Below are 13803 nucleotides of genomic sequence, written 5' to 3' on the forward strand. Positions count from 1 at the left end.
TGGGCACGTGCCCAGGGGCCCATGGGCACCAGGGGCCCCTCAAAATGTATTTTATTTTATTTATTTATTTTTAGCTCCACTGGAATTTTCCCTGCTAATCCAAATGAAATAAATGGTGTCTAAAATGATTAGTGTTTTATTGTTAGTGAGAAGGCAGCTGAAAATTGCAATTGTGTGTAAAGCAGCAACAATGCACTAGATTGGCTGTTGTTCAAGGTGGGTGGGCCCACTGGGCTGTGTGAGGTCAGGTTATTGGCTGTTGTTCAAGGTGGGTGGGCCCACTGGGCTGTGTGAGGTCAGGTTATTGGCTGTTGTTCAAGGTGGGTGGGCCCACTGGGCTGTGTGAGGTCAGGTGGAGAGGTGATTCTGGTGCAATAAAAGACGTACGTCCGCCATCCAGCATGGCTTTGTTTTCATTCTGCATGCATAGCGCGTCAGGTGGTTAAGACAAAAAAAAGGTAAAAACACTGAAATACACACTGGAACTGGCAAATTCTCTTACCCATTTGCTTACTATGTGGGTCAAATAAAAATAATGTGTTTGTTACTGCCTGGCTGTCATTCTGGGGAAATACGCGCACGCACAAAGATTTACGCGTGCATGTGAAGGGGGGCCCTTCAAGCTTCAGTGCCCAGGGGCCCTCAGAGGTGTTAATCCGGCCCTGATATGCGCACTGGTTGTGGTGGGCCAGTCTGGGCCAAATTCCATGAAAATGTCCAGGCCAAAATTTTGTCTCAGTCCAGCCCTGACTACACTCCGTCTGCCAACCTGGAGAGAGCAACAGACTGACCTCATGTTTCCTTCTATGCACGAGGACTTGGCCATTTTCAATTTAGTCAATAATTCACTTCCTGTTAAAGATGTTTTTGGCACCCCTTCTAGGATGTTTTAGGGTGACCCAATGGATATGCATGACAAATGTTATGCTTTTTGGAGATTATTTTGGTGTCTTTTGAGTCTAACTGTCAACAGTTTAGGTGGCCATTTTGAATTTTGTCCATAACTCACTTCCTGTTTAAGATTTTTTTTCGGCACCCCTTCTGGGATGTTTTAGAATGACCCAAGGGACATCTGTATCAAATGTCATGCTTTTACCCGCCGCGTAACGATTTCGACGATAATATCCCCCATTGCAAATCAGGATGTACACAGAGAAGAAGAGCTGTTTAGAGTGGTATTGTAAATACATGTTGAAACCTGTATTAATTAATGTATTCTAAATTTGAGAGTGACTTGTTAAAAACCAAGGGAAGTCTAATGCTGCTGATAGTCCTTGGTCAGTGCTGAACTCTGTAATTTCAGCCTTACCCAATGAGTCATACATTTGCGCCCTCTCACCACACACGCACGGATGCATGCTTGCTCACTCACTCACTCACTCACACACTCACACACACACACACACACACACACACACACACACACACACACACACACACACACACACACACACACACACACACACACACACACACACACACACACACACACACACACACACACACACACACACACACACACACACAGAGAGAGATACTACTGACACAGCTTTAGCCTATAGGGATCAGTCTTGAGAGAATGTTCAGTGGTTGACAAACCAGACTTAACAGCCCTGGGAAAACTTATAGAAAAGATTCCATTTTGAAATCTATCCACTTTTGAAGCATAACCATAATTGTTAGGTTTTCAACATAATGAATGTGCTCCCTTTTTAGAATGTGTGTTCTGTATTATCTCATAAATCATAAACTACAGATCCCACATGAGCACAAATCTAATCAAATCAGATGTGCAGAAGTACACATTTACAGCTGACACTCAGGCAATATATTTTCCTCACTCTTTTGGCTAAAAAAAACACATATATATAGCTGCAAGCAGTGATGAGATGGGACCAAGCAATAAGCCCTTTTGGGCTGCTCAACAGTGCCACTTTAGGTCACCCAGCGGTATTGCAGCTGTTCGTACCCCAAACAGACAGACAGACAGACAGACAGACAGACAGACAGACAGACAGACAGACAGACAGACAGACAGGGCCTGTTCAAAGTGCCTGTTATCGCTATATTTTTTATACATTTTCATGTACAAACTTCTCTTCAAATAAGATTTCAGATAATGGTCCATAGATTGTGTGTAGAACATTTCACGCAAATTGCTAAAAAAAAAACAGGTTTAAAGCATTTTTTAAACTGCTCAAAATGGCAAAAATTCGGAGGGCCGCGCTTACGGTCAAAATGACAGATTTGTTACGCATGAGTCAAGGCACATGATTTATATGCCTGTTCAAGTTTTCATTTTCAAACGCCTTTGGTCAATTGGAGTAAGATTGGTTTTAGTGCTATTTGGCATGACCCTGGCCTCTACCGTAATATAAAGTTTCATAAACATGTGACGCTGCATGTATGTATTAGGGACAGAAGAAACATTTTCATAAAACTGAAATTTTCATTGGCTCATAAAAGCTTCATTTTTTCACTTACAAAAAATGTACTCCTGATTTTTTGTCCGTATAGGTCCAAAGTTCACATGTAGCAAGTTGGTGGAAGATCTAAAGGTCAGAGGTCAAAAGTCAGAATACGAAAGTTGTTTGGCATGAGGCTATGCGTATCGAAGTTTTATTATATTCAAACCTCAAACCCTTAGATCTCCATATATGGAGCTGACATTCCATATTTTGATCTTTTCCCACCCATCATTCCTCTTCGATGTCTCCCTTTTGACTAATACCTGTCCATTTAAACTCTAGACGGGTCTGATTTGCTCTGATTTGCCTGTGGACTGTGATGTAACAGTCCACAAATCCCATATATGACATAACAATTTGCCAGCAGATGTCACTGTTGAGGGATTTTGCCTGTTTTCATTGCAGCTCAAAAGGCTTCGAACACACAGAGAAACCCCCAGCCCACAGAAAATCCGCTGAATGTTCAAAGTTCAAAGAAAAATGAAAAAATAAAAATAAATGAAAATGAATGTCATGAAACTTATAAATTGCCAATCTGGGAACCCATTGGCAAAATAAAGGAAAAACAGTCTGTCCCGAGAGACTAATTCATTGCTGACAAATAATAATAATGCATGATGAATAAATAAGTGCATGATACTAGTACAAATGAGTGACAGTGGTTATGACTGGAAAAGGAGAGACAGGTTACGACTGCCTTTATAAATAGACTGCAATTTTATGTCAATTCAACTCACAGTGTAAAAATGTACCCATGGAATTTTAGGGATCCATTTCTACACACCCCAGAGTTCAATGAACACGCTGGAATTTGTACTGTAAAGGGAAAAGAATCTCTTTATTTTTTCTAAAAAATATATATGATCAAAGTAAGAGGCTTTGCCAGTACCAACTGAGAGTAAATGGTCCACGAACAAAGGCACACAAAACTCAACTAGATGTTTGCACCCTGAAGCCACATAGAGAATGGAATGCCATGTAAAGAGATCTAACAGTATTGGCTAAGGGTCTGGATTGGAGTGAAAGCTTATCCTAGTGCTAACGGCCACTCCTCCACATTCATCTCCTTTCAGATTACACACTGCCTATGATAACAGAAGGCTGCATACATTACATGGGACTGTGGGACTACTGTGCTATATATACAATATCTTGCAGAAATCATACAGTCATTATGAAATACAGAAAGTGATGCATGTGTATTACAACTATTGCCTGCTTCAGTCCTGACTATACTGACACACAGCAGTGTCCCGCTCTGGAAAAAGATGATCTACAAGTCACATTGCGACCCGTTGTGAGCTTGTAGATTGGCGTAGAGTATAAATTACTCATTAGTATAGATCCAGTTACAAAATTGGGATTTCACAGTCAAGTCTTGGCTGCATTGTCACAGTGTGCTGACATGGCACTTTCATCCCTGACTGCAACTCATTTCCATACTCGTGCAACTGGTTCCACCTTCTCATGCATGCCCTGAAGTTTCAGACAAACTGCACGCCAAACACGACTCGGCTATGCATGCATTTTGAATTTACACATGTCCTGTGGCTGCCTCTCTGGCAACTGTCCCTATTATTAGAGTTACATGACAATGTGCCTGAGGTTGTGTATAAAAAAAATGATACAACAGAAGCCTTGTTGCCCCAAATAATATGCCTCTTTGTGTCACACAAGACCCTGTGGTAAGTGGAATAAATGCTCACCTGAGTTGCACTGCTTTTGGTCCATGGCAATAAACATTCAGACACGAGGGAGGAGACAGTTGAGTGAATTAGCTCAGGAAAAGGATTTGGAACAGGGGAAGCCAGTGACTCCTCGCCTTCCGTAATTCCCCTTGGAAGAGAGAGACAGAAGGACAGGAGACTGCATTAAACATATATTTGACCTCACTAGGGTCTCCGACGCGTAACCATATACTTTGTTGTACAGTAAATAGTGAAAATAGCTGATCTAGAAGTTAACAATGCATCGCCATACAACGTGTCCTGAACTTGTAGATCATCTATTTTTGGCATGGGACACAATGTAAACTAAGTATCAGGCATGTGAGCTCATACAGCAGTTTTTTAGTTTTAGTTTTAGTTTCTTTTAGGAATGTTCACCTACTTCCACTGAATGTTTGCCTATTGTTGCACAAACTAAGTTCACCTATTTTGACATGCCCAGTATAGGGACACTAGGGTTCATGTGGTTATGCACATAATATAATGACTGTCTGTATATCTTCCTTGTATTTTCGTCTGAAGGCAGTCCCAGGACCATGTCTTTGTGATGATGTATTACTGGAGGCTGGACAGTCTGCTGCTGAGAAGGCCTGCAGCAAGTCATGAGATCTTTAAGCGTCTACCTGAGACATCAGATCTCACAGCCTATATATCCTTGCTGTGGTTTGAGAGCTGTGCCTTATGGTCCCAAGATATCTTTGGTGCTTTTGTTGGGGAGAAAATATGTGTCATGTGTATATGAGAAGGGAGCAGCATAATGGAGCAGAAGATAGCCCCAAAACAAACAGACAAGGCTTGACAGAAACACAAGGCCTTGTTCTCAGCATGGCCCCCATCTGCTCTCAGCTATCAGACGACACACCCCACTCACAGACAAACAGACATTTGATAAGATGGTAGATAACAATGCATATGAGAGCTGCCCCTCACTTCAACACTATATGGAGGCTGAGACGCTGACAGCACTTAGGTTATAGGCAGTGCTCAGCACAGAGAGCAGAGCCAGCAGGCTGCAAATAATCTTTGTTAGAACATAAATAAATTATTAAAGGGAAAGTTTTATTTTTATAAGAGTGTGAGTATATAATTGTATTTTAAAATCACAGATGAACAACCGAGATGTGTATAAATATCTCAGAGAAATGTTGTAAAGGCATAATCACAGAATGTCCCTTCCTTCTGTAACTTATAGATGCATATGCATCCTCTAAAAAGCTTCATATGGATGGGAGTGGCTGATTTCTTCAAACTCCAGCAAAAAGAAAACACTTCTCACTAGTGTGTCTGATCTGATAGAAACAGCGACAATGACACAGATTTACACCAGTTTCATGAGAAGAGGTTCAAGAGTTCGCTTAGCACACAGGCTGATGGCCTCCAATTCCAAAAGTTAGTCGTTCTCAGACTGACATCTCCTTTACTGCTTGGTAAACACAGCAGTTACTGAGTTACTAATTATCACCCGTAGAGTAACAGGTGCTTGATTTGATTCCGGTTCTTCCACTGAAAGAACTGGAATCTACTGGAATCTACTAATCTTGAAGTCTACTGTTGATAGACTGTATGACAGTTGTGTATGGATTCAGACCAATAGTGTTTACAAGTACAAAGTCTAACTCTACCTCTGTGCACTACTCTTTCAGAAACAAAGGCTGCACTATTTTTCTGCAGGGGATCTGCATGTTGTATATGTTCCTTAAAGATGAACTTTAAGTAGTGAGTAGCTAAGTATAAACTAAGATATACTGTATACCGTATAAGGCTATACCTGTTTAAGGCTCTAGAAGTAAGCAATGCTTTGAGCTCAGATTGAAGTGAGTGTAATCACAAGAACCAGAAACAAATGAGAAAGCAGTCTTACCTATTCCCCTTGCAGAGAGCAGTCCTGGTCTTCTGGGCATTTGGTGGTAGTAAAGGAGCACGCAAAGGGATGAGGGCTGGGTTGGGAAAGCCACTCACATTACCCTTAGTACTCTGAAAAATCTCTGCTTTCTTTCCGAGGCGTCCGGTGTGTATATCGTCCAGTGTGTTATTCATATCACCCATGTGGGCCGGCTATATCCAAGGCATCATCTGGAGCAGAGAGAAGAGACGAGCTGTTGGACTGGAGTGTGTGCAGAGCACAGTTAGAGCAAGCTGGCTGGCTGGCTCCTCTATTCGCAGCTCAGCAAAGAAAGCACACACACACGCACACGCACACACACACACACACACACACACACACACACAGACGCGCGCACACACACGCCTCTCCAGCTCATCTGCTGCCCACAAGGCTGGCCCAGTGGGGCAAAACGATCCCTCCTACCCAAACATGATCCAGCACAATAAAGGTATTTATTGGTTAGCTGGTAACGCAATCAATCCCAACAGATTCCTCCTGGCTCTCTGACACTGTAGTGTAGCATATTTCAATCCAATAATCTTTTGTCCCCTCTAGTCTTGTTAATCTCTTAAGACTATTATTATTTTTTATTTTTCCTCTCTTAATTATTAGGTATCGCTCCCCTCACAACCTGGAAGGTAGGTATTGCACACAAAAAGTACATTTACACAAAAGAGTTGTCTTTGTTTGCCAGACAGCACAGTAATGAGTCCTGGAGGTTCGCCAGCATTATAAAACCAACTGTTCCTTTGTCATGGACTTCGTGCTGGGATGCTGATTGCACTTTAAACTCAGTGCTGTGTATAAGGCATGTGGTTTCAGAGCAGAGCCAAGCCAGGCTGTGGTGTGGGCTGTGTCATTCAGTGATACACTCCATGTGGGGGATAGCTGGGTTGATAACATCTCAGAGGTAATGTGTAACAGAGTAACAGAGACCATGGGGGCTGACAGACTATTGGAGATATGGACTGGTGGGCAGCAAAGGGTTAAGGCAACATCTGGATTCATTAACGTATGACAGTTCTTTCCTAGCACCACAACTGACCCACTTATTGAGATACATATGAAAAAAATAAAAAGAAAGGGGGAAAAAGCTTTAAATAAAGGAGGGGAAAAAATGTCATGTTTAAGTTACATTTTCCATTGTACTGCAATGAAAAGAAAACAGAATAGATGAAGAAAGAGAGGCAACTGATTCATGGAGTAAAGAAATCCTCCGTTTCTCTGCTGCTGGCAGAGAGATGGAAATCACAGTGATCTGTATGAGCTGGGCCTGTCTGTCTCCATTAATGCACTCTCCATGACATGGACCTGGCTTCTACCGGGCCCTGTCACAATAACACAGCTCCACCTGGCTTGGGTTACCTTTTCACCTAAGCACTATCTTATAAGAAAGGCCTTACTCAAGGGACACAAAATGCACTTACAAAAGCATGACACAAACAAAACACGAAACAATTTAACAGCAGACAAAATTGTGTCTCCCTAGCTATGCTCATTGCTGCTGCCGTCTGAGGTAAAACCAGCATTGTGAATACTGGGTAATTATATAGTGGAGGTGGGGTTGGGAGGAAGGACGGAAGGACAGGTGGGGGTAGTCAAATAATCCAGCTGAAGACTAAAAGGACCATACATGTCAGAGTCTATTCACGACTCGACTGCCATATCAAATATAAACATTTTTTTTAACTTTTTTTCCATAGTCATTATAATGTTACCAAACGTGCCTGACTAATTGAGTCAACTAATGTTGGCAAAACATCAATGCGTGTTTAAGAAGTCTTGGATGTTTGAATTTCTCTTTTCTCTAGGGAGTTTTCATTGAGGCATTTTCAATAATCAATCTGCGCTTTAACCACATGAATGAACCCTAGTGTCCCTATTCTGGGCAGGTCATAAAGGCAAACATTCTGCAAAAATACAATCCTACAAGCTCACAACGCGTCGCAACATGACATGTTGTGAGCTTGCAGATCGGGTATTATCGGTGAAGTTGGAGTACAGGAAGATAGTGAGGGGGCTAAAGGCCTATTCATACTCCAAGTTTAGGTGATATGGTGACCACCGAAATGGTGGGTACTGGTTAGTAAAAACAGAGAGATGTGTTCAGGTGAGCGGTGAGTCGCTTACCACTGCGGCGTGACATCATGTTGTAGTTTTCGGTGGTCACATACCTTATCACCTAAAACTGGATTATGAATAGGCCTTAAGTTCTTCTGCAAGTAATTTTTTTACCATACTTAATAAATTAATGGAATATGATGGCTTCCTCAAAGATCAAACTAATCGGTTTAATCAACTATAAAACAATATTGCTAATCAAAAAAACAACAACATTGCAGACATTGCATTTGAGCTCTACTTAGCAGGGGTGGACGATCAACACATTTAGAGGAGAACACTGTTTTACGTTTTGTTTTTCAAGTCATCCTACTATAAATGTGCGAAATCCGTGACAGGTCTGTGTTGATCACGACTATAGAGATAGTGTATACCGATTTGCGTGATGTATGGATAAGATGTGTACGACTAATGTAAACTAAAGAAATGTGTTTTGCAAAAATCGGCCGTTGTGGAAAAAGTGGGGCAGAGGTCCGTGGCATCCAGGGAGTGTGTGTGCACAGTTTGGCATAGACCGGGCCAACGGTGCCGGAGATTAGCTGGTAACTGACGGATATACTCTTCCCATGCCTTCGGCTGGTGGAGACAATAAGGTTAATTTGTAGACATTTTGCTGCCATAAACTTTCTGCTTTTGCACTTAGGTGATCAGTCAACATCACTACTGTATGTTGAAACTAACAACCAGAAAACATGAAAGCAGCAAAGGTTTCATTCGTTTTTTGTTTGTTTTTTATTTATTGGGCAAGCATCCTCTCATTAACTATGTTGTCCTATACAGCACTCTTAGTCCTATTTTAAGCAACATTCAAGTGGGCCTCACTTATGGACCAGCTAGAAACAGTTATTCTTAGACTGTCACGTAGAAACATAATTGCATATAAGAAACAAGGATCGCATTGACCAATATATCGGTCTGACTGATTGATGACATTGGTGTAGCAGATTTACAAGCTCACACGAACATGGCTGAAATGTATGTTGATACATTAGAAAATCTAAAAGTTATTGGTGTTCATTTTGATTTGTTTGTTTGCTTATAAGATACATGTTCTCGAAATAGAAACTTCAAATTGTTTAGAAAATGTTACACTTTTGGCCAAAATATACTATACTTCAAAGTCAAGATTGTCATCAGACCAAGAAGTCTGGCATCAGTCAGGCTCTATACATTACACACTATCTCACTCATTTGACCTTTACAGCACAACTTACCACATGTCTACCCCCCAGCCTGCATGGCCAGCAGAGACACCAGGATATTGTAATGCTTGATAAATGTTTATGAAACTATATTCAAATGTATTGACTATTCACGTAGGTTCACAAACCTATGAAAGTAAAATTCTGATGTCATATTCCTGAAAATAAAAAGGTGTTATATGGTGGCCTACTTAGTACTTAAGGACATTTTTTTTTCAACAAAGGTTCATGTTTTAGGTTAGGAGAAAGTAAAAGATGAGTGTATATTTTTTTCATTTGCTGCTTTCTTTCGTTTTAGCGATTTTAGCTATTTTTGACAGGGGGGGCGGGAGCATTCGAACAAGTGGCTAAATACGTTTTTTTTTCTACAAACCTTTACGGCGATTTCTTTATTGTTATTTACTATAGTCCTACTAGACACCAGGAAATTACATTTGGCCACAAAAGATGACAGGGTCTACTGAATGTGAAGGGGGATAGTACGGGGATGCCATATGTGTGTCATAGGCTCAATATGTCAATTTGTCACCTCCCCCTTCACATTCAATAGATCCCGTGATGTTTCATTGCCAGATGTAATTTCCTGGGGTCTAGTAGGGCTATGATAAATAATAATAAAGAAATCGCCATAAAAAAAGACATATTTAGTCACTTGTTTGAATGCCCTCGCCCCCCGGTCACAAATAGCCAAAATCATTGAAACGAAAAAAGAAAAAAAAAGCAGCAAATGAAAAAGAAAATCAACACTCATCTTTTACGTTCTCTAATAACAAACTAAAACATGAACCCTGGTTGAAAAAAACTAAAGTTGTCCTTTAAGCCTACATGCTGTCATGAGAACACTGACTACTTCAAACTGTAGGGTGACCTGGGTGAGGCTACAAGAACATACTAGTCTCTAAAACAATAGCCTACCCTACACTCCGAGAGTGTAGAAGTTTGAGTGACATCATTGATTGATAGATTTATTGATTGATTGATTGAAGTATTTATTAACAGATTGGAGAATTACAGTACATCTCAAGCACAACTCAATACAAAACTGTTAACTGTGGACGACACCATAAAGCATTACACTTGTTTAACTTTACAAGTTTACATGTTCAATTAGGCTTATTTTTGTCTCCACCAGGCCAAAGGCATGGGGAGAGTATGTTTTGCACTCCGTCCGTGTGTCCGTCCGTGTGTGTGTGTGTGAGTCCGTCCGTCTGTCCGTCCGTCCGTCCGTCCGTCCGTCCGTCTGTTACCAGCTAATCTCCGGCACCGTTAACCTGGTCGATGCCAAATTTTGCACACACACTCCCTGGATGCCAACGATGAACCTCTGCCCCACATTTTCCAGAACAGCCTGTTATAGCGCCACCAGGAGGCCGACTTTTGAAAAACACATTTTTTTATATTACTCCTCCAGATTCTGTCCAAGAATCACGCAAATTGTTACACACTATCTCTATAGTCATGTGTTCAAGACGGATCTGTCCGATATTTCATATTCCATCCTAATTGGCTAACATTGGCTTTCAAAGTTTGCAGGATTGGCCAGTTTTGAACAAAAAGTCTCAAATCATGAATGCAGCGTGCAATTTACGTGAAATCTTTCACATACTTTCCTACTAGGCTGAGGGATATCTCCCACCCTTTTCACAATGGCCTGTTATAGTGCCACCAACAGGTGGATTTTTGCTAAACCCATTTTTGGAACAAAATGCCTCAAATCATCCAATTGCCAACCAAGAGAAGAAATGGCCCCCTTTTTACATTGGCCTATTATAGCGCCAAAAGGAGGCCACAACCTGACCTGCCCTGGTGGAGACCTGTCCCCAGAGGGGCACTTTATCTAGTTTTCTTTGCACTATGCAAATACAGACCCACAAGGCCACAACCTGGATATGCAATGCTGTAGGTTATAATGTAGCCTATAATTAGTAGGCATACTGTATGGGTACATATATACCCATATATGGGTACATACATATGGCTGCTGGTCTGGGTATTTTGTCAAGAGTTCAGTCCTCAAACTAGCCTACTTCTATCCTCTACTTTCTGTGATTTAAAAAAGAACACAGCAAACTATAGCCTACAGAAGGGAGGCTGCACGAATGCAAATGCATGTCAAATGTCAACATGAACCTGAATGATCCTTGATTGGACGACTGGGGAATTTCAAACCCACGACTACACATCAGCCTTTACTTATAGGCGTATAGGTGTCGCTTGTCAAAAATGACAAATCTAGATTGCATCTGATGCGCATTGTTTGGTGTGCTGAACAGATCTGGCATCAAAGTCTATGTGACATAGACTGATAGACTTTAATGTGAGATCTGTCAAATTGTGCCAATATTCATGTTTTCTGGTTAGTTTCAACAAATAGTGACATGTTGACTGAAGTTCTCTCCTAAAACACTGTAGGCCTAGAAAGTTATGATACTAGGCTATGATGGCAATGGCATGCATACATACAGCCAGGTACAGGACAGCCTGTGTAGGTCAAAAAACAATCATAGGCATGTATAACTTATCCAAATGGCTTTACATTGCCATGCCTTTATCTTTAAAAAAAAACATGCTTTAATTTCCCCGACAGACAGTAGCCTATTTAAACTCGATTAAACACACAAAAAGGGTTCAGAATCAGAATGTGTCAAGATGTAGCCTATGCTATAGTGTCCAGCAATTGGTGTCTGCTTTTCTGCTCCAGCAGCTCCACAGGTGTTCTTCTTCACGTGTCGCACTTGCACAGTCGACTCGAACTTAATCAAATTTACATTTGCGAAATGAGAAGCAAACACAACTCAACTTTAATTAATGTGACGGTCGGTTTCCTACCTTGTTATCATTGCCTGCACAGACAGAGCGCCTTCACTGCTCTTCATATCGCTGCAGCAGCGGCTCTGTAAAGCATATAAGCCCGATTCTTCGTCGTGCGACCGTGTCGCGTGCCGAGAATAGCCGAACAAGCTCACACAACACCCGTCGTCGCGACGGAGCATAAATTAGGCTTAAACAGAATGATGACACTCCTTGTCTGCACGTGCAGCAGGAAAGGTGTCTAACAGCCTGCAGGCAGCAGCTTTGCGTCACGTATGGCCGTCATGTTTCACCTGGCTGGAGATGTTCTTCAAAAAGATCAATCGGCATGTTTCATGTCACACCTGGCTGGGATTCGAACCCGTCCCAGCGTGGCACATGAATGAAGCCTCTACTGCCATCAGTGCCATGCTGGTGATTCACACAGTGACACACACGCACGCGCGTGCACACGCACACGTAGGACTACATTAATATTTCAGCTCTTTGCTCATATTAGATAAGATGTCAGTGACGTGACCTTGTTAAGTTTTACTGGTGTGAGGAAATCAAAATAAATGGATTTGAGACTGTAGGCCTACAACATTTGTATTTATTCACATAGGCTACTTTTAATAATTTGTTCAAACTTGCATCAATTCTTCTAAATTAATTGACAACAATCAATTCTTCTAAAAACAACACTATGAATGTGTAATATAACATTCATGTTGTTAAAGTAAGAATGGCATACTGTACTGTAATAACAAGCCCCTGTGGGGGCTTCTTACCCCACGAGGGGGTAAGACAAGAAACCAAAGTTGTAGTGTTTTAATTACCCTAAAGTGTGTTTACTCAAGAAAAAGAGGAACTAACCAGGTGCTCAACGGAGATGTCAAAAAGTAATGATGATAAAAGGTGCTCAGATCAAAACGGGATCAAGGCATAGATGGAAAAAAGAGACTGCCAACATGTTTCGACCATTAACTGGTCTTCATCAGGGCAAGAAGGGCCATTCTTAAGACCAGTTACTGTAATGGTCGAAACATTTAATTTAATAAAGGCTTCCCTCCTCTTTTTAACTTTGAGTGCCCGGATCGTCTCTTATTTATCTATACTTCGTGAGACGTTTGTGGTTGTCATTGTCAACGTGTCCTATCCGAGTAATCCGACACTTAGGTCTACATTTCTGGGATATTAAATGTAGCAAGAATGCAGGGTATAACTTTCATAAAGGCAACTTTAATGACAACAAACTTTATTCTTAACAGCACTGTTTGACAGCAAAACAGGCCTAGCCTGCACATGGCTTGGTGTGATAAGCAGATTTGAAGTGATGTAAGGAGCACCAATTAAGTACCACTATTGAGCTTGATGTACTGTATATAATCAATTAGATTCCCAATCTGTGGGCGAGGGCCCACTGGTGGGCCTTGAGTATATTGCAACTGGACCCCCAAATAATTACTAAAACACAAGTCTTTATTGGTAACATAACATTAATATAACAAATTAACGTAAGAGAAAAGTCATGGTATCACTGAGTTTTCATTGTGATACAGTACCAATAAATAGGAACTTATATACAACGTTAGTTGCGTTGATCCAAG

General features: G+C 41.2%; 1 protein-coding gene across 1 annotated transcript in view; it reads right to left on the minus strand.

The window, feature by feature from the left end:
- grb14 (growth factor receptor-bound protein 14) overlaps positions 1–12374 on the minus strand; it is a 53572-nt gene extending 41198 nt beyond the window's left edge. The window contains exons 1-3 of the mRNA XM_079518169.1: positions 12233–12374; positions 6057–6268; positions 4175–4304 (exon numbers count right to left, since the gene is read on the minus strand). Of these exons, the coding sequence (XP_079374295.1) occupies positions 4175–4304; positions 6057–6241 (315 nt within the window). The 5' untranslated portion in view covers positions 6242–6268; positions 12233–12374. The remainder of the gene's footprint in view (positions 1–4174; positions 4305–6056; positions 6269–12232) is intronic.
- Positions 12375–13803: the final 1429 nt, after the last annotated feature.

The sequence above is a fragment of the Electrona antarctica genome (assembly GCF_951216825.1).
Source record: "Electrona antarctica genome assembly, chromosome: 13".
NCBI classification, from domain to species: domain Eukaryota; kingdom Metazoa; phylum Chordata; class Actinopteri; order Myctophiformes; family Myctophidae; genus Electrona; species Electrona antarctica.